The 20,926-nt window shown below is 40.1% G+C and overlaps 1 protein-coding gene across 5 annotated transcripts in view; it reads left to right on the top strand.

Annotated features, from left to right (window-relative positions):
* The window catches only part of pdzd2 (PDZ domain containing 2), a 122,751-nt gene that overhangs the window by 71,768 nt on the left and 30,057 nt on the right, over nucleotides 1-20,926 (top strand). For all 5 annotated transcript variants that reach the window (XM_037096909.1, XM_037096905.1, XM_037096907.1 and 2 more), the window contains 4 exons: nucleotides 211-343; nucleotides 748-900; nucleotides 1,446-1,545; nucleotides 3,089-3,234. In XM_037096909.1, coding sequence (XP_036952804.1) covers nucleotides 211-343; nucleotides 748-900; nucleotides 1,446-1,545; nucleotides 3,089-3,234 — 532 coding nt within the window. The remainder of the gene's footprint in view (nucleotides 1-210; nucleotides 344-747; nucleotides 901-1,445; nucleotides 1,546-3,088; nucleotides 3,235-20,926) is intronic.

Here is a 20,926-nt window from a genome sequence, read left to right as displayed (position 1 = left end):
CACTGAGTCTGAAAAAAATAATTTGGCACACAGTGAAGGATTTCTTTTTAAAATTACAATTTTACAAGAGGAATGAGTCTTTATGCTAATAAAGTGAGTCAGAACAAAATTAGAGAGGTTTTGTACAGAGCACTGGGCAGAATTTTGCATATGAGTATGTAAGTGGACAGTATATGTAAATGCTTGAGCTTAAATGTATGTGTGTTTCAGGGATGGTCGTCTTCAGGCTGGTGATGAGTTGCTGATGATTAATGGTCAGTCTCTGGTGGGTCTTACTCATCAGGAGGCTGTTACTATACTTCGCTCCACTACTGGGCTGGTCCAGCTAGTGGTTGCCAGCAGGGTAAGTATACACTAGGGTATGTGAACACCATACCCCAGAAACACATTTCTTCAAATTTGGCATGAAAGTCAATTTTGACTCAAGGATGAACTGATTAGAATTTGTTGGTCAGAGGTCAAGGTCAATGTGACATCACAAAACACTAGTTACAGTAGTTGCTAGTTCCTTCACTGTGAAAAGAAATCTGTTTCACTTAGGTTTGAGTTTATTTCTGGATGCATGCAGTTAGCCACCGAGTTAACTGAAAGATAAGAACCATAACACAGAGAACTTTTGATAGGAGCGTTAAAGGAAATTACATTGACTTGCTTTTTCATCCACTCCCTCAAGTCTCTCTCTCTCTCTCTCTCTCTCTCTCTCTCTCATACTCACACAATCATGTAATGTTCCTTCTATTCCTGCAGGAGGAATCAGATGTGGGTTTCGAGCGCTTCCCATCCACCAGTCTGCCTGACCTTGTCAGCACCTGCAATTCCACGTCCTTTCTATCTCAGACTGTCCCCCCTCCTTCACCCCAGACCTCCAACTGCAGCACTAGCTTGCATGACCCTTACCTGGTACGCCTAAATGATATGTAAAATATGTTCATATGCCTGTTTTTGTGTGTGAATATGTCATTGTAGCACATAAATTTTAAACTGCTCCTATCAATAGCAGCAGACTTTTTTTTTACAATTAGTGACCAACTGGAGGGTAGTTAGTTACTTGGGCAGAGGTTGTGGTCACAGCGGGCCAAGCACTATCTTCAGCTCCTCTTAGATTTGAAATCCCTGAAGTGTGTTCTGGGTCTCTCCTAGTCAGGACATCAAGATTAGCTCCAGATGTAGGCGTCAGTATGCATTCTGATCACAGCTGCCTCCTTTCAGTATAACAGAGCAGCAACATCTGTTCATCTGGTAATGGTACAGGGGCTCTTAGACCCAAGGTCTATGCTCAGTCTATGTTCAGTGTTTACATGTAAATACAGTCCTTGCTAAAAGTAGATCATGGCCTTAAAATAAGTCCCTTACTGGTAGAAGTTAAATGTAGCAGTCAAATGAAGGGCAGTCGATTCAAGAATTTTAATGAGATTAATATTGCCTGTGTGTTTGTGTCCTTATAGCTGACCAACCTGGAGAATTCAGAAGATCAAAGTCAGGGAGAGGCATCCAAAGGATCCTGCTGCAGCCCGACACCTGTAAAGCTTTGCAACCGATCTCAAGGTTGGTTCTTACCAGAAACAGGTTATTCGTCCAAGTGTTGAACAGAAAAATTCTTTCTACAGTATCTCTTAGATAGGTGGTCCAAGTGTTGTTTTAGTTTGCTGTTATCCAATATTGTTGTGCAGTCTGATGGCAGCAGATACAAGGGAGCGTCTGAAGCGGGGTAAAATGAACCAGCAGCTGAATGAGCTGCCCCATCTGTCACAGCTCATCATAGAGGGGGTGAGAGGGATTACCTAGGATGGTTTTGATTTTATCCTTCATCGTTTTTCTTTGGTGCTGCATCCAGTCCTTGATGTAGTGTGGCCAGCCTGTGAGGTAGTCCAAGATCCAGGTTGCAGTGTCAGGGTACAATTGCACGGCCAGAAGCGTATCCCTCAGAAGACAGGACTGTGTGTTGTTTAAAGAATGGGAGAAGTTGAAGAACATGACTCTGGGCCCTGTTTAATCATGGTGCATGGTCTAAAGTTGATTTAGGGCATGTCCAACTCCCCTTTGCTAAGGGGCATGGGGTAAAGTGGTTGTGTTTAGCCTCCTAATCAGACTTTATAACAGAGCTTTTAGTTTTGCTGCTTGACCCATAATGGGACCCAGAAGGAGAGGCTCTTGAAGAAGTACAGATTCTGCAGCTGCAGCAGGATGTTTCAGAATGGTTAGTGTAATAATGTTAGTTTGTTCTATGTGTTGTTACAGTTACTACCATGTCGCTAATGGCTAACAGCTAGCGAAAGCTGTGTTTGTCTCCAACACAGTCTCCAAACTCTTGGACACTGTTAGCATCATCTCTGTCTCCAGTCTGCACGTTTCCAGACTTTTTACTTTGACAACCAAGCTCCATCGTAATATCATTAACATTAAACTGTCTTCACCTTAGGCAACTGTAAATACTATTAAACTGTGGCGACTCTTACCTGTGGCTCGGGTGCAGTTGCTGGGTCCGGTATGGTTGGGACTGATCCTTTTACGAGGGTCAGTGTCGAGGCAAAGCCAGTTTTGAGTCGGGTAGGGACGAGGTGGAGGATGGTACTGTCCCTTGAATATAGGGATTTTATGAGAGAATGGGAGGTAACCTTGTTATCGGTTGCTTTGATTAAGGAGAGGAGAGCACAGTAGAGGTGCAAATGGTGGCACAGATGATGGTTGACGATGTGATAGAATCAATAAATATTTCTGTAGTGGCGCTTCAACAAGTACAAGGTATGTTCCCAAAATTCAGTTTGGACGCTAGTATTCTGTAAGTTATCTTCACAGTACAACATACATTGAATTAAAAGTTATGGATGTAACACTGTATGTGATATTATCCTGATGGGCTGGACCACCCCTATATTATCACCATCATATTGCTGCTGTTTATATACATTTGTATTTAAATAACTTTATCTCTGTAATTTGTGTAGCATGAGGAGTTTATGAACTTGTATTACATTATGTTACTCTGTGTTATATAATGATGGATAAATTACCTTGTACCTCATTATATGTGATACATTCTGAAGTTATTTGGAACAATGAAAAACTTAAATCACTGTTCCTGTCTCAGGGGAGAACAGTCGCCTGGAATCAGTGGGCGAGGATGATGAGCTGTTTGTGGAGAATGGTGTAAGCAGCTGTGTGATGGAGAAGCCTCCCCCTGGCCGACGCAAACACTCCTTACCTCAACAACTTGATACTGCTGGAGTAAGACAGGTAGGTGAATGCCTCACTTTTTTTCATAATGCAACTTAAGGTTTTTCGATTTACATAAAGAATATTAAATGAATTAAATATTTTATAATATGGAAAAAAGTTGAGCTTGGAATTCAAACTTGAACAGTCACCTTGTTGTCTTTAAACCATTTGCGTGTAGCTTTTGCTCTATCCTTAGCACCATTGCCTTGCAGGACATTAAATCTTCTCTAGTCACTTCACCCAAGTAGAAATTCATTTCAGTTCGCAGACTGAATCAGGGTGTCTTCCAGGATTTCCCTATATTTTGCTGAATTTATTTTACTGTACCAACAGAATCAGAATCAGAATCAGAAAAAGCTTTATTGCCAAGTACGATGTTACACATACGAGGAATTTGTTGTGGTGATATTGGTGCATGCATCAAATAACTAATAAGTGAAAATATAACAAATTAACAATATAAACTATTTAAAGAATAGAAAATATAACAAATTAACAATATAAACTATTTTAAAAAGTAGAAAATATGACTATACAATATAAATATATATACACAATCTGTTTTTTGGGTAAAAGGATAAAAGGAGCAGACCAGCTGGCAGTGAACAATTACAAGAATGATGTGCAAATGAAAATGTGCAAATGAACAGGATGTTCAAGGTGAGCGTTAATGTAACGCATAGAGTTATGGTGCTGTCAGTGTGACAGTAGAGTCAGTGGTAGAGGTGGAGTGTGAGGAGTGTCAGGGGGGATTCAGGCCTTGTTGATAAGGCTGACAGCAGACGGGAAGAAACTGTTCTTGTGGCGTGAGGTTTTGGTCCTGATGGACCGCAGCCTCCTGCCAGAGGGGAGTGTCTCAAAGAGTTTGTGACCGGGATGGGAGGGATCAGCAACAATCTTTCCTGCACGCCTCAGGGTCCTGGAGGTGTACAGGTCCTGAAGAGATGGGAGGTTGCAGCCAATCACCTTCTCTGCTGACCGAATGACACGCTGCAGCCTGCCCTTGTCCTTGGCGGTGGCAGCAGCGTACCAGATGGTGATGGAGGAGGTGAGGATGGACTCAATGATGGCTGTGTAGAAGTGCACCATCATTGTCTTCGGCAGACTGAATTTCTGCAGCTGCCGCAGGAAGTACATCCTCTGCTGTGCTTTCTTGATGAGGGAGCTAATGTTCAGCTCCCACTTGAGGTCCTGGGAGATGATTGTTCCCAGGAAGCGGAAAGACTCCACAGTGTCAATAGTGGAGTCACAGAGGGTGATGGGGGCAGGTGAGGCTGAGTTCTTCCTGTAGTCCACAACCAACTCCACTGTCTTTAGAGCATTGAGCTCTAGGCTGTTCTGGTTGCACCAGGTCACCAGGTGGTCAACCTCCCACCTGTAGGCAGACTCGTCACCATCAGAGATGAGTCCGATGAGGGTGGTGTCGTCCGCAAACTTCAGGAGCTTGACGGACTGGTGACTGGAGGTGCAGCTGTTGGTGTACATGAGGAACATCAAAATATATTAAAGTTCTGATAAATAAAATGTATAAAAATACAAACTTAAGATATGAAACTCAAAGCCAATAACAACGAAAAACCTTGATAGACTTGGTAAGGTTCATAAATATACTGTAACTTTGTACAAGACTGAAAAAAAAATCTGATAAATAACAGCAACAGCAAAATATAAACTATTTACAGTATATGAGGTAGTGTACTGAATCAGTCAGTCCTCAATAGCTCCAGTCTAGCAGAGGCAGGTTGTAGTACAAGAAGCAAAGTTTCTCTGCATTCTCTCTTTTCAAAGAGCTTTGCTTATCCTCATGAATATTCCCTATGTTGGTGAACACTCTTTCGCTCACCACAGAGGAGGTATACTGCCTTGCCAAAGCTGACAGTCCGGTGAAAGGGTTGGTGTTGTGTTTCCACCAATCATATGGATTTTCACTTTCTGTCAATGACCAGCTCTCTGAAGTACCGTTCTAGCTCTTCGATGATCCCCTCTGGTTCCACTGCCTCACTGGTGGAAGGAAGGAGCACAGTGTCGTAAAGCAAGTCTAAAAGACTGGGTACTTGGTCCTCTGTTCTTTTGGGATTGCTCTCCTCAGGTGCAGTTTCAGTGGCAGAATCTGGTGGACTGGTCTCCATTAATCTACTGGAATCCCCTATATGACCCATACTAAACCCAGAAATGTGTTTTCCTATGAACTTTTATTATTAAAATGTCATCTATAGGGTTAGCAGATGAGATTAAGCTTGGTTGCTAAAAGTTGCATGTTGGGCAATTTGAGTAATTAGCATAATGGGAGACACTACAGGTGAAGAATAGGGATATTACTATATATAACTAATATATATCACCATGAATCTTCCCCAGCTAATGACTTACATTAAGACAATTATTTTTTGTATAATTAGTTTTCTGAAATTGTATGTTTAAATATGCAAATGAGGCAGTATCTAATTAAATATGTGCTAATTTGCACACAATTCCAGAACATAAATCAAAACATTTGCTAAAGCCAGGTTCAACATTCTTGTTTCATTTTGTTGACATATTAGAGCCAAAGGTTTTTACAAAGGGAATTTTGGTTATCTGTTTTTATCACTCCATAAATCAGAAAATACTGTCAACAGCCATAAAAAAAAAAGAAAACAAAACAGATTTGACCCTGTTTTTAGGAATAAAATGTTATATAAATCAGGCTATGAATGATATATGAACAAACGCCCCTGTTAAAACCTTTAGAATATAGATAGGAATAAAACTGTAAAGTTTGGTGTATACAAGTGCTACTGAAGTGGAGATTTTTTGCTCAGAGTATGAGAAAAAACTAATTTTGAAAAAATGGCCTTATATGTATTGTATAAGAAATCTATGGAAGGGTGGAAGAGGGGGGTTATGAAACATTCAGCACTTTGGGATTTCTGGATATCACAAACATGGATTTAGACTCTTAGATAACCTTTCAAAATTAACTAGAAGCAAAATATAGCCATTTTCAGTTTCTCGCAATCAAGGGGAAACATGGCAGGCAAAAACATTGCTTTTTATGCACTGTCAATTTTGAAACTTTCTTATACAATACATATCTTTAAAGGCCGTTTTCTCATGCTAGTTTTTTTCTCATACTCTGAGCCAAAAATCTCCACTTCAGTAGCAATTACATACACCAAACTTTACAGTTTTATTCCTATCTATATCCTGAAGGTTTTAACAGAGTGGTTTGTTCATGTATCATTCATAGCCTGATCTATATAACATTTTATTCCTAAAAACAGGGTGACTTTTTTTTTTTTTTATGGCTGTTGGCATCATTTTCTGATTTATGGAGTGATAAAAAGAGATATCCAAAATTCCCTCGGTAAAAACCTTTGGCTATAATATGTCAACAAAATGAAACAAGAATTTTGAACCTGGCTTTATCCAATGTTTAGATTTATGTTCTGGAAATGTGTGCAAATTAGCACATATTTAATCAGATAATGCCTCATTTGCATATTTAAACATACCTTTTCAGAAAACTCATAATACAAAAAAATACCACTTTAGAGTCTTTAACTTTTGCAAACCTTTTTTTTGCAAGATCCAGCATGGTTTTTCTCATGGTTTGAATACCCCTGGAAGCTGGTCCCTCTGACTCCAGTAAACGGCGTAACACTGCTGTGCATGGTAAAATGCAGGATGTGAATAAGTCTTCTCTACTGAATTCCAGTGTCACCTCCTCCAGTGGTACAAAGGTCTCTGCCAGGTTTGAGGCAATGGACCTTTCCTCTGCTGACAGACATGGGAAATGTCCATGGTCGCCAGCATATGCAGTGATGGCTCTTTTTTTGTTGAATCATCTTCACCAACGTGTAGTGTAGAGTTCACCTCATCTATACTGCCTGTATGATAGAATGCTGTGGGACACCTAGCTCCTCCTGAATTTTAGACAGGAGTTGCTGTCCTGTAACAGAGTGATTGAAGTGTGTAACAATTTTCTTGAGATTTGCCAGAATGTCCACCACCACTCTCTGGGAACTGAGGCCATCATTTATAGCCAGGTGCAGTATGTGAGCACTGCAGCTCAGGTCTGGCATCTTAATAAGGCACATGTCTTTCACCATATTTGCCCCACTGTCCCTGAGCACGAGCATGACCTGCTCCTCATCAATTTCCCATTCCTGAAGTATGAACAGAAATGTCTCTCCAATGTACTGTCCTGTGTGGGACTGTGACAAGGATTTAACATTTATGACAAGTTGGACCTTTTTCAACTTCTTATCAGTGAAATGAGCAAGGGTCGCTCCTAATGTATTTGTGTGTGTGTGCGTGTGTAATTGTCAGTCCCTACTGAGCTACCTTATAATTACAATGTCAACTTGCTTATCCCTTTCCCTGCACTCTTTTAATTCTATGCATTGTAGGAACACAAGTCCTTCATCTCTGCATCTTAAAGTGGTCCTGTTCTGCCATGATTATCTTTGACCCAAATTGGCCCCTTCCTCCAGCATCAAGATCTTCTCCTGGAGGATGTTGTTTTTCCCGCTATAAACAGATCACCAGAGATCTTTTTTTTAGTAATTTACAACGACTAAGCACATCTGCCCCCCACCCCCCCCAATCTGTGTGTTCTTCCACTTGACATGTCCAACTGTAAATTATGATGGTTGTTGTTCCTGTGTCTGACATTCCAATCCCACTGCTGTCTCTACCCTTATCCAAATTCCAATATGTTCTGAATAACTAATAAACTACAATTTCATCTTCTTAATTTTAGCAGATACCCAAATAGCCTAAGAAGGTCATACTATAGATCTTTCCAATGTTATTGTCAAGCCCAAATGAAGTGTATTACTTAATGAGTTTTAGGTCTGGAAGAAACCAACACCTCCCCTTGGTGATGGGGACAAACTTACAGATCCTTATTCTTTGTGTGTAATACTTGTGTTATTTACCAGTTAAATGTCTGATTAAGATAGAACTAGAAGGAATATGTACACTGTAAGATGTAATTATTTGGCTTTACTTAAAAAATATGTGCAAACTCATTGCCTTAAACTAAATGAGTAAAGTAAACTTGATTAAGCAAGTATTTTTAACTTATTAAGTATAAGTGTGCAGTACTTGTGAGAACTTGTTAATAATAAGTTTACTGAACTAAACTGAACTAAGTTATTTTGAGTTCACAGCACTTGAATTAACTTGCTGTTTATGATTTCATTTGACTTAAAACAACTAATTTATTCTAACTTTATTGTACTGACATTAACTCATCAAATCTGAGTCCTCAGTACTTAAAATAACTTAATATAAAATAACTGCAAAAAAGAATGTCATCTGAATTAACTTTATTCAAACACTTGTACAGGACAGGACATCCAACATGTCACATTGACTGTCTCAATTAAACAATTTTGAATTGAACAATTCAAAATGCAGTTGAATAAAACCATTAAACCCCTCTTCCCTTCTTTTTACACAATATTTTAACAATAGAATTTACAAGAGGCACTATATATACACATGGCATAAAGGCACCGAACAGGTCTCCAGGACAGGACATCCAACAAAATTCAGTCTCAATTGACCAGTGGTTCAAAATACAGTTTAATAAAACAATCAAACCCCTCTTCCGTTCTTTTAACACAACATTTTAACAATAAAATTTACAAGATGGCACAACATATACAGCATAAAAGCACTGGACCAACAGGATCACCAACTGGATCAACAGGTTATTATACATCTCACTTCTCATTCAGCAACAACTTGTTTTTTACTGTTTGCAGTTTTGGGGGGAGGGCTTTGTTTCCCAAACCAAGCATAACACTTTGAATGAATGTGAACGTGTTTCCCACACATTTCGGGTAGTCCAGGTTCAAAGCATAAGTGAGGCCAAATATTAGGCAAACTGCCTGTGGAAAGTGCCAAATGTTTTCCATCACAATACCTCCCTCCAGGATGATGTCTGTGGATACGGGTTCCTGTGCGGGATCATCTTCACTCAGGATAGTCAATACACCAACTGTGATGTCGCCTATGGCCTCATCCCTCATTGTCTCCTGCAAAGAAACAAACAATCAGTAAAACAATTTGTAGTCAGGAAGGATTTGGATAGATAGACACTACTACTATCATTATAAACACTAATGATCGTAGTGTCTTTTCTTCCACAGGTCAAGGAAGAAAATGTATGATCTGCGCTCAATAACCTGCCAGCACTCGATAATAACAGTTATAAACTAATTCACAAGGTACACAAGCACTATGGTTGCATTTTCATGAAGTAATAATCTGACTCGGTGTTATGGTGTCCCTTTAATGAATACAGGCAGAGTGTGATGTCAGTATTACAAGTGAGGGGGGTACCAGGTAAGTATGCTAAAATCAGACAGAGAACCCTGAGACACCCTGAAAGAGCAAGGGTTATTTACTTTGCCCCCATTAACTAGGACATCCTCACATCCAGCCCTTCTGAGCTTCGTTCGATAATTCCCCATTTTAAATTTAAGGCTGTTTTTCCAGCCATAGTATCCTGGCTGAGGACCAGGCTCAGCAAGGCTGGGATGCTTGCTGATGAGAGCTTGGGACACACTGGTGTAATCATCATCATCAGGGTACGCTTTAAAACTGTAGCTGGCCTCTGCTAGTTTTTCCAATATGTCGTGCTTCATATCACGTGACAGCGTCATACGTGTTCCATCTTTCATAACGGCAAGATCAGCTTGTCTCAACCTGTATTCGACATCCACCGAAAAATTTGGAATATCAAAAAACTCTGGCCATTGTCTTCTTGATGGACTTTCAGTGGGAGGCAGTACATCTGTATCTATTGAGCTGCAGTCAGCATCTGATGACGTGCCAGGTGATGTCAGAGCTGATAACTCTACAGTCAGCAAGGGAATGATTTTTAGTGTCGCTTTTTCAGGCAATTCAGTGATGTCTGTCAAATTACAGAGAGCATTTTCAAAGTCTTTGTCTTCATACTGCAATATAAAGTCATACTACAGGGAGAGTTTCTCCTTCATATGTGCTTTTAACTCCTCAATAGAATTTGGCCTCTCATTTAGAACCAGTTTCCTAATATCGTCTTTATTGACGACCACTCTCATCAGAAGTTGCTGTTTTTCCATGATGACTCCTCAACCTGAAAACCTTTCAAAGTCTTTGTCTTCATACTGCAATATAAAGTCATACTACAGGGAGAGTTTCTCCTTCATATGTGCTTTTAACTCCTCAATAGAATTTGGCCTCTCATTTAGAACCAGTTTCCTAATATCGTCTTTATTGACGACCACTCTCATCAGAAGTTGCTGTTTTTCCATGATGACTCCTCAACCTGAAAACCTTTCAAAGTCTTTGTCTTCATACTGCAATATAAAGTCATACTACAGGGAGAGTTTCTCCTTCATATGTGCTTTTAACTCCTCAATAGAATTTGGCCTCTCATTTAGAACCAGTTTCCTAATATCGTCTTTATTGACGACCACTCTCATCAGAAGTTGCTGTTTTTCCATGATGACTCCTCAACCTGAAAAGGAAGAATATATGTATTAGATTCCAAGACTTCAGTATTTACATTACTCAGCACAGTATGTATCGTTTCAGGGTAATGTACTGTCTGCCTCTAATCCTGTAAAGGGATAGAGGAAAAACATCGAGTTCAGACAACTGTGTGACAGAGAAGGTGGACAAGTGACTGAGCTCATATGCTCTTAGATGCTCATCATACCATGAGGCCAGAAGTTTGCAGACAAATACAATGTCATTATTGATAACTACAATCTTTGATATTTGTCTGAAATCTGGTAGGCCAGAGCAAGATCCCACTGAAATGACCATGTCAGCACTGTACTTAATGCCATCAATGAAGACAGAGGGTGCTGCCAAGACTGTCTGGCTCTGCTGGCCATTTCTGTGATAGAAAAAGTTCTGCACATTTTCAGGAAATGAAGCAACCATCACAGACTGGACTTTGTTGATTTCAACAGATGGCTTGAAGAATGAGTTACTATCTAAATGGAATGCTATCATTTTCTGGTGTCGGACAGATAATGTAAGTGAAATGTTCTTGAAGTTGCGAGTGTGACGCAGAACATCTTTGAAAAACTTGTGTTTCCCTTCAAAGCGCATTGTCCATACGTCAGATAATGGACCAAATTTTTTTATCAGTTGAGGATAGTGCTCAATGTAGTGGTGCTTTGGGCGCAATTTCTCATTTGGGAACACTTTCTGAAATAAGTCTCTATGCTCTGCAATCTTGCAGTCAAAAAAAGTAGAGAGATTCCTCTGTGAAGCTTGCAGACACTGCAAGTTCCACTACATCTTTTAGGTTCATCAAAACTTCCCAAGTTTCATCCCCCTCAGGGATGTGATGACCAATCATCAGTGGCAGATGTCTGAGAAGTGCCCAATTTTCATGTGCATTTCCTCCAATTGTTGCCATGGTAGAAAAGTTTTTTCTGACAAGCTGAGGTTGGTTGGTTTTGTCTGAAAATGTATATGGAAACTGTTTAATGGCCTGATTAAGGGTTTCAAGAGAGAAGTATCCATTTGATATCAGTACCTTCAAGCATAAGGCTAATTCACCTGGAACAATGCCTTCGAGGAGATCATGCATTAGGTCAGGAGGATAACCATCAACAACATGAAAGTGTTCTAAGCTATCAGTTAGAGGGCAGCTTCTTTACCACCAAACTGTGGAGCCAAAGAAGGATCCTGTTGTACGTTCTTGACCTGTTGGTCATGATTTTCCTCTGTTCTTGGTTGAAATGAGCCTGTTCGCACTTCCTTTTCTTGTATTTCCTCTCGTTTTGCCATACAGAATCGACACATTTGGCTAACGGTGAAGCTTTCGAAAAACCCTCCAAGAGAATGAGCAGCTAAATTATCTGCAGCAACAAATAATACAGTGCCTTTTACACTGGCGCCTAGCTGTTCAACATACACACCATGTTGCTCAAGAGAAACCAGGTCTTGAAGGAGAGGGCACAGAGTTTCCCCATAACCATGGTCTTTGATGCCACTAGTCTTGCAGAGCAGGGCAAGCTGAATGCAATGGAGACTGGAACGATACTTTGAGTGCAGATTACCAAGTGCCCAGTAGACTGCACATAACTTGTGCTTGTTTCTGGAAGTTCCCAAAGGGTTTGCCACCTCAAAATCATCTATGTACAAGAAAAGAACAATCCTAAATACTTGTTCTTTCAAGAGAGAGTTACTTTTAAAGCAGGAACCATCCATAAAAGAATTGTATGTCTGTGTCAAATTTGCCTCAGGTGACATGGCCTTGTCCAAAATGTCTTTATTTGCTAGCAATGCCTGCAACATTTGTAATATTGGGACATACACAACTGTCTGCTTGTCATTTTTCAGCACAAATTCAATTGGCATTACCACAGAGAAGTTGTTTAAAATGTATGCTTTTCGTTTGCTTGCAGTTGACAATGATCCTCCAGGAGAAGTGAATCTCAGGAATGCATTACTCTTAGAAACTTCCCTCACTATTTCCCCCACTAAAGAGTCATTAGGCTGATCGAGTATTCTTTGAAGTGAGGTATGTAACAATGGCTGCGACAGTGAATACATTTGATTGATCTGTTCTATAACTTCTTGCAGGGAAGTCTCCGAAATGTTAAGAACTGAGGACATTTTCAGAAATAGAGCAGCCACATTATGTTCCAACTGACTCTCCAGTCCTTTTGCATCTTCGCTGTCCACAACTTCAAAGTCACACACACACACACACACAATTCTCACCTTACTCCAGATTGTGTCCACTGAAGGCCTGGCTGGGCTTTGATCGGTTTGATAAATCTGAGATGAAAAAAAAAAAAAATAGTATTACTTAGTATTTAGTCACAAAAACAGTTCTGAGGCTGACAGATGTAGTTTTATGATTCAAACAGTGATCCTGTTATCCTTAAAAAATTACTGTTTTACTGTCTTGATGTTAACTAAGTAATAATGGATTTAATTTCTGCGTCAATCTTACCACACATATACACACAGTAGTGTTCTTAAAATCAAAATAAATGTGTAAAAAAGTTCACATTTCAAGTGCTTAACATTTATATACAATTACTATGACTACTATACTGAAATAAATACCATGCAAACACATAATGTGAAATAAAGAAAACTTTTTGAATGGTAAAATATATAAAAATATATATTAAAAAATAAACTGCACAAATGTCCAAAGGTACATTTACGACTGTTACAGAATAACTGAACATGTCAGTTTAACAACAAAAGGCAAAATCATCTTGCTGGATGGTTTTAATTGTCCCTCCAAACTGATGTTTAAACATACAGTAACGTGGCATAACGTTACATAAAACAAAAAGAAGAGTAAAGCAATAGACATGGCAATATATTTTTAAGCACCAAGGATGTTTAATCAAGCCCACATAGTAGTTTGAAACAACATTCAAAACACACAGTATCATGAAAGATCGCTAGCTTAATGCTAACGCATAATGTAAAACCTCATAGACGGGCTAACGGAAATTAGCATCGGTATTAATAAGTCACTTTTAACCGTTTTAATGAATTTTCATGCGAGAAAGACACAGTTGAATGCCCTCTGATCTGTCGGAGATCTGGACCAGTTTATCCAGATAACCTAGGAAATGTGCTCTGATTACAACGTTTTGAAGTGCAGAGTCTGTGGCAGCAACAGGGGGTAACCTTAGGCTGTTCACATCAGACGCATGGCAGCGTGCCCCCTGGTCTGCCCTCTCCCCACACACAGCGCCCTGTGCCGGCCGCGCTCTTGAACTTTACTTGGCGCTGTTAATAGTGGCGGTGACCATACTGGCGGTTGCCGCGGTCCCGGTGCCACCAGAGTGACTATGGAAACTGGAACCGCAGGCGGAGGTCAAACAAATAAACACGAACCTTTTTCAAAATAAAACACCGCCATTAACAAGTAGGAGAGGCCAATTAATTAATCTAATCAGAGCAGGCAAGAGACGAGGATGGCCCCCTCCCCCCATCAAGTCCACACTCCCCATGAGGTTTCACTTCAAATATGCCTATGTTAGCAACAACAATGCACCAAACTAGTGATTTCATTAACATTTTGGCATCTCCGAGCTAATTTAACTTCCCTAGGCTTAGCAATGTTAGCACTGCTAACATACAGAAACGTGGCCTGTAACCCCAAATGACGGGTAAAACAACACAGAGACACAGAAAAAATACTCGAATGTCGAATATAAAACCAACTTTATGGAAGTATAATGCTATCCATCGCTCTATTGATTGTTTTCTGGACGGTTTCATCAAAAACAAATGCATTGGCCGAGAGAACGGTTAGCGAAACAGCAGAAAAGCGAACACACTTGCATAGTTCCCCTTTTAGTCAAGTACGGACTCACCAAATCGTTCGACGCAGCAGCAGCCGAATGAAATCCAGTTGAAAACTTCAGACCGTTGCAGCTGTACAGCGCGCCAAGAACAGCAGGGGATGAAGAGCCGTGAAGTGCGCGACTGCGCATGTGCAAACTTTGACCGTCAGAGCGAGAGGGGGGAGGGGGAGGGGGTGCAGGGGCTGTAGCACTGTGTGGCACTGCCAGCCCTGCTCGCTGACTGACAGACTTCTGTTTAATTCCACAGTTGAATCGTTTATAGAACTATAGATTATATTATATTTGTTTGTTGTAAACAATAAATTTGTACCAATAACGTTATCTAAAAGCAAGAAAAGAAATGAAGAAAAAAAAATGAGTAGCATTGTGTAAGGCAGTTAGAGGAAGTAACTTAACAAGAAAAAATACTTTAGGTGCTAACACCTCTAATATGTAGCATGTGTAAGAATAAGAGTAAATGTACATAGTTACATGTAAGTAAGTACATTTACTCTTTAAAAGGTGCAAGTTCCCAAGACTTGTTTTTACTAAGTCAATACAACTTGATCATACTGAGTTTGGAAGGTTGGTCAACTCCAAAGTACAAATAACTTATTCAAAATGAGTGTTAACAACATGTCAATAAAAACTTAAGTTAAGTACACTTAATACCTTTTATTAAAGCCAATGTTCAGATTTACAGTGTATACGTCCTTGGGCCAGCTGTGTATTGTATACTTTATTGTTTTATGTTGTATACTTTATTGTTTTATGCCTTCATCATGTTTTAATTCTTTTGAATAATAAGTGATCATAATCATGTCGCATCTTTTCACAAAGACAAAAATTCGATTTGTAAGCATGGTGAAGTTTTGGGAAGGTTAAACATGATTTTGAAACATGAAAACAATAGTTTAGTTAGATTAAACTTTTGTGAGCCTAAACTCAGGACACAGAAGGAGGGACTGTCAGCCGGCTGCTCCTCACTCTTCACTTCTGTCTTCTCTCTTCTGACTTCTCTTCTGTCCACTTCTTTTGTCTCTTCTGTCTGCGTCTGTCTACTTCTCGTTTCTCTTTCGTTCCTTTTTATTTTTATTTTTAAAGTAATTGTTAAAGTAACCCTGATCCAGAAGAAGTTGAATTAGTAAGAATCAAGGCTATGATCATTTGATGAGGAATGTTGCAGTCATTGTCTGCTTCAGAAGCCTTGCAAGGAGTCTCCAGCAAAAGAGAATTTGTGTGCTCCCAGCCGAGATTGACTCTGCCCCCAGCGCTCCCAATGCGGAAACCCCACTGGGCCTTCGGGCCGAGAGTTCCTCAGCAGAGTACCGGCCTTCCCTCTGGCTATTGGACCGACGCGCCGTGCCATAGTCCAACCCAAAACTCTCAAGGAAACCAAGCTTCAGGACCTCCTGACTCCCAGACAAAAACAGGCTGAACATCTTCATACAGCTGGATCCACACACATGAGAATGAGTTGGGGTCTAAAGTTCTGACTTCTGTCTAAAGTTCTGACTTTTGTCTAAGTTCTGACTTCTGTCTTATGAACGTAAGATAATATAGATTAGGGTCACATTAGTATTAAAAATTACTCACATAATATTTAATATATATATAAAAACCCAACCCTTTAACTTCACCATCTGCCGACAGTCACATAACTTTATTACTTTCCTAATTACAGTCTTTATATTTTCTGTTGTCTGTCTAAAATTGTCATTTCATTTATTTTACCCCAACTTATTTAGTTAATAAACATATATAATCATTTGTCTTTGTCTGGAACTTAATTTTAATGTGGAGAAACGATGGATACGTGCAAAGAAGTCACTGCTTCAGAATATTAAGACTGAATAAATTGATTTGGAATGATTCCAACTGTTCAAGCCAAACTTTTGAATAATGTCCTGCGTATTATTCAAAATAGTTCAACAACGAAGTTGGTGCCCCATTCACGAGTGTATGATTAATCGCCAGTTATTAATGACCCTTATTATCAAGCAGTAGTGTCTCCTACACCATCAAGCTACAACAAACCATTTTCAATCATCATTTACTGCCTGTGTAGTGGCGAAAACAGTTTTGAGTTTTTCCTTTAACCCTTTATGTCCTATTTTCCTCTGTGTTCGTACCACCTGGAGAATGCTGGTGATGCAGTGTCAGACTCGCAGCTTATGTCCAAAAAACATCCAACGAGAGAGAGAGTTTGACTTTTCACTGTTGCCGATACTTTCTTGTAAATAAGACAAAATGCAAAACAAAGTGCAGGACAGTTTTAAAGGTTTCACAGGCCCAGACCCAATACACAGCCAGCTCACAGGCTGAGGTCAATGACGGTATCTGCTGGCCCACCTTCTCCCCGTCACACTCTACTAGCAGCCTTTTTTAAAGGTAGCACCATCACCACCTCTTGAAGGTGCACACTCAAAAAAGAAAAGATGTCGCCAAAACAGAACAACATTAAGCAAATCATGTAAAACACAAAAAACTTAAATGTGGCTCCTACAGCCTGCCTTCTAAAATCTACTACATAGTGACGCACTAAATCCATTATGTGACTCGCTAATGCTGCAGCTGACCGACAGTCAGCAGCGCATACTTGTGTTATTGTGCATAAAAGTTAGCTTCTTTTTCCAATATATGTTTGGTACTTTTTCTGTATGTCTTAATGTTCACTCCTTGCATGCATAACTTATGTTTTACAATGTACAAAACTGTACTGACAGATATGCTAGTAATAAATACATTTATCCTTACTTTTTTATATTATTTATTAACGTATTTAGGCAGAATAAGTTCATAGTGGTGTCCAAGCTCATTAATGTTAGCAGTCTTCCACTGATAGCCATGGTATTGGCTAGCTTTGTGGTTAGCTGAAGTCTATGATAAGCCATAATTTAGCAAAGGATAACGTCATATGCTTCTGCAAATGATTGTAAAACATACTTTTTCAAAATAACGGGCCAGGGAGAGATGATAAGTCTCACTGCTATAAATGTCACGCTATCAAAGAAACACATCTTTAGTCACATTGTCAAGAGTTAACCGACAGTCAGTCAACTATACTGTAACAACCTAATGTATTTACTAGCTAATTCTGTTTCACTCTCGACTTACACGTAACAGCAGCAAAACTGGACATGGTTGTCACAAATTTTGTCATACTTATTTGAGTTAAGACAACTGATGGGGATGTTCTTGTTATTCAAGGTGTAGGATGTATTTCTCCTGACAGTTGCCAGCTTACCATGAACACACTTCACCCATGATCTCAGTCGTGGATAACTGGTTTGCTCTGCCCGACTCTGGCTGGATCAGCTGGTTGTCGGGTTTGTGGCGTTCTAAACATGAGTCTTGCCCACAGGGACATTGTAGAGTATCCTCTAGTGGACAAACTATGCAATTAAATATTAATTTATGGGCCATTATAAATGCACATAACAATAGTTTGGAAAATGCCTAATGTTAGACGATAATATTGGCCCGCTGATAAATCGGTTGGGCTCTAATTTATTTTACCCTCTACTTCTACAAATTCATAGAAATTCATAGGAGTGGTATAGACTAGCCCCTGCAACTTACACACCAAAAATGACCAGCAGGTGGCGCCATTTTCAAGGTGAAAGAATTTTTGACCCATAAGTCACACATATTGTGTCACACATTGTTAAACCTTATATCTACATGTTCGCTCAATTCAGCTGAATTATTTGGTGTAGGCCACGCCCACTTTCGAGCTAACTTTCAGTTTGCAAAATTGGGACAAATGCAAAACCTACTTTTTCGAACTCGTCCCAGGCAATGTAACCGATTTGCACGAAACTTGGCATACAGCATCTGTGGAGCCTCCTGACAAAAAGTTATTACTCCTCCTAGGCAATTTGACCAATTTGCACTAAACTTTGCGTGAAGCATCTGTGGACCCTCTTGACAAAAAGTTATTGAAAGAATTTTGATAGTCCATGAAACAGCCAAAATTTAAAACAACAAATTCCTGCATATTGTGTTGAACGTAGACAATCGTGTACATCTTGACAAAATACTGTCTGATTATCACGTAAATGTTCATAATTGTGTTCCATGGACTGATGAGGCTTTGTGTAAAATTTGGTGCAAATCAGCCAATAGGTGGCGATGTGGTTGCAGTCTAATTGGTTTGAATGGAAAGTAAATGGGAAAATCTTAAAATCCTCTTCAAAACTCATCGCCTTTCAACCTCTTGTTGTGCTTCATGCTTTGAGCTACAGATACCACTCCACCTTTTAAAGAGTCAGAAGACCTTGAACTGTTGGGCATGTATTTACGGTTTCCAAATCATCACAGTTTTAGTTTTAAGGATTTTTAGGCCTTCTTCTGATTTTGTAATGGGTGTGTATTGCGTGAGCTAGAGGGTGTGACATCATCGCTGGTGTGTAGAGCAGCTGGAAGAACTGGAGAAGAAATTCTCTTCAGCTACTGGACGATGATACTTTCAGCTTCTTCCTTAAACTATTTCATTGCATTATGCCTCATGTGGACATTTTCGTCAGTCAGCTCCAGAAGCGGACCATCAACTCAGTCTTTGTCTGGGGAATCATGCAGCAGTACACACACTGTTTTTTTAATTCAGCATACATTACTTAATACCAGCGGGAGCAGACCACCAAATTATACAGAAACAGCTTCTTCAAGGCGTTGCATGCGGAAGCCCTGACGGCAGCATGCCCCGAGGTGCGTGGACTGCGAGGGCCCGTCCAACGCTGCTCGCAGCTTTAATTAGGGCCCGAGCAGGGAACCCCTGCGAGGACCCTATTGTATTTGAAGGAATTCTTTATTAGGGCCCGAGCAGGGAACCTGCGAGGACCCTATTGTTTTTGAAGCGATTCTTTATTTTTTATTTATGTATTTATTTATTTTTTTTCTTTGGACGAAGTGATCGCATTTTTCACGGCCTGAACATACCCCAAAACTCACCAAACTTGGAATATAAGTCACACCTGGCGAAAAATTTTATATTCTATTGTCGTCCTGAATTTCCACCGCTAGGTGGCGCTGTTATTAAGCACAGCGCGTTTTGGCTAATAACTCCCATATACTTTGTCGCACATTCAAAAACCTTATATCCACGCGTTCAATGAATTGGGCCGAGTCTCGTGGAATAGGCCACGCCCATTTCCACCTACCGTTTTTTCCCGCTACGTCGCACAATGTCGAAAACCTACTTTTTCGAACTCGTCCCAGGCGATTTCACCGATTTGCACGAAACTTGGCACACAGCATCTGTGGACCCTTCTGACAAAAAGTTATTAAAAGAATTTTGATGGGCCAAATAATACTCAAGTTATTAAATAACAACTTCCTGTGGATTTCCTGCCAAACAGGAATTGTTGGATATCTCCACAATGGTGTGTCCAAATGACATGAAACTTGAGATAGTACTTTGACACGAGTCCCTGAGGATGTGTCCAAAAGTTTAGGCGATGACCACAAGGTGGCGCTCTTTAAATTCTAATAGTTTATATCTCCACATCGGTTGGGCGGATTGACACCAAACTTGGTATAGTCATTGCCACTGCCCTCTTGAGTATAGAAAGGACTTATCAATCGGCCACTAGGTGGCGCTCTGGTGCCAGTTTAATTTTAATTTTGGCCTTGTGACCACACCATAACACTTATGGGAATGAAATTCATAGAGGTGGTATAGACTGACCCCTGCAACTTACACACCAAAAATGACCAGCAGGTGGCGCTATTTTCCACTTGAAGAGTTTTTGGCCCTTAACTCACACATAATGTGTCACACGTTGATAAACCTTATATCTCCATGTTCCCTGCATCCAGCTGAATTATTTGGTGTAGGCCACGCCTACTTTCGAGCTAATTTTCAGTTCGCAAAATTGCGACAAATGCAAAACCTACTTTTTCGAACTCGTCCCAGGCAATGTAACCGATTTGCACGAAACTTGGCATACAGCATCTGTGGAGCCTCCTGACAAAAAGTTATTAAAAGAATTTTGATAGGCCGAACAATACTCAAGATATTAAATAACAACTTCTTGCAGATTTCCTCCCAAGCAGGAAGTGTTGGATATCTCCACAATGGTGTGTCCAAATGACATGAGACCGAAGATAATACTTTGACATGAGTTCCTGAGGATGTTTGCGAAAGTGTAGGCGATGACCACAAGGTGGCGCTCTTTAAATTCAAATAGTTTATATCTCCACATCGGTTGGGCGGATTGACACCAAACTTGGTATACTTATTGCCACTGGCCTCTTAAGCATATCTCACAAAATATCAATCGGCCACTAGGTGGCGCTCTGGTGCCAGTTTAGTTTTATATTTGGCACTGTGCCCACACCATAACACTTGTGGAAATGAAATTCATAGGCTTGGTATAGACTAGCCC

The sequence above is a fragment of the Acanthopagrus latus genome, chromosome 5 (assembly GCF_904848185.1).
Source record: "Acanthopagrus latus isolate v.2019 chromosome 5, fAcaLat1.1, whole genome shotgun sequence".
NCBI lineage: Eukaryota > Metazoa > Chordata > Actinopteri > Spariformes > Sparidae > Acanthopagrus > Acanthopagrus latus.
Note: the sequence above shows the minus strand (reverse complement) of the source record. Positions and strands in the feature narration are given on the sequence as shown.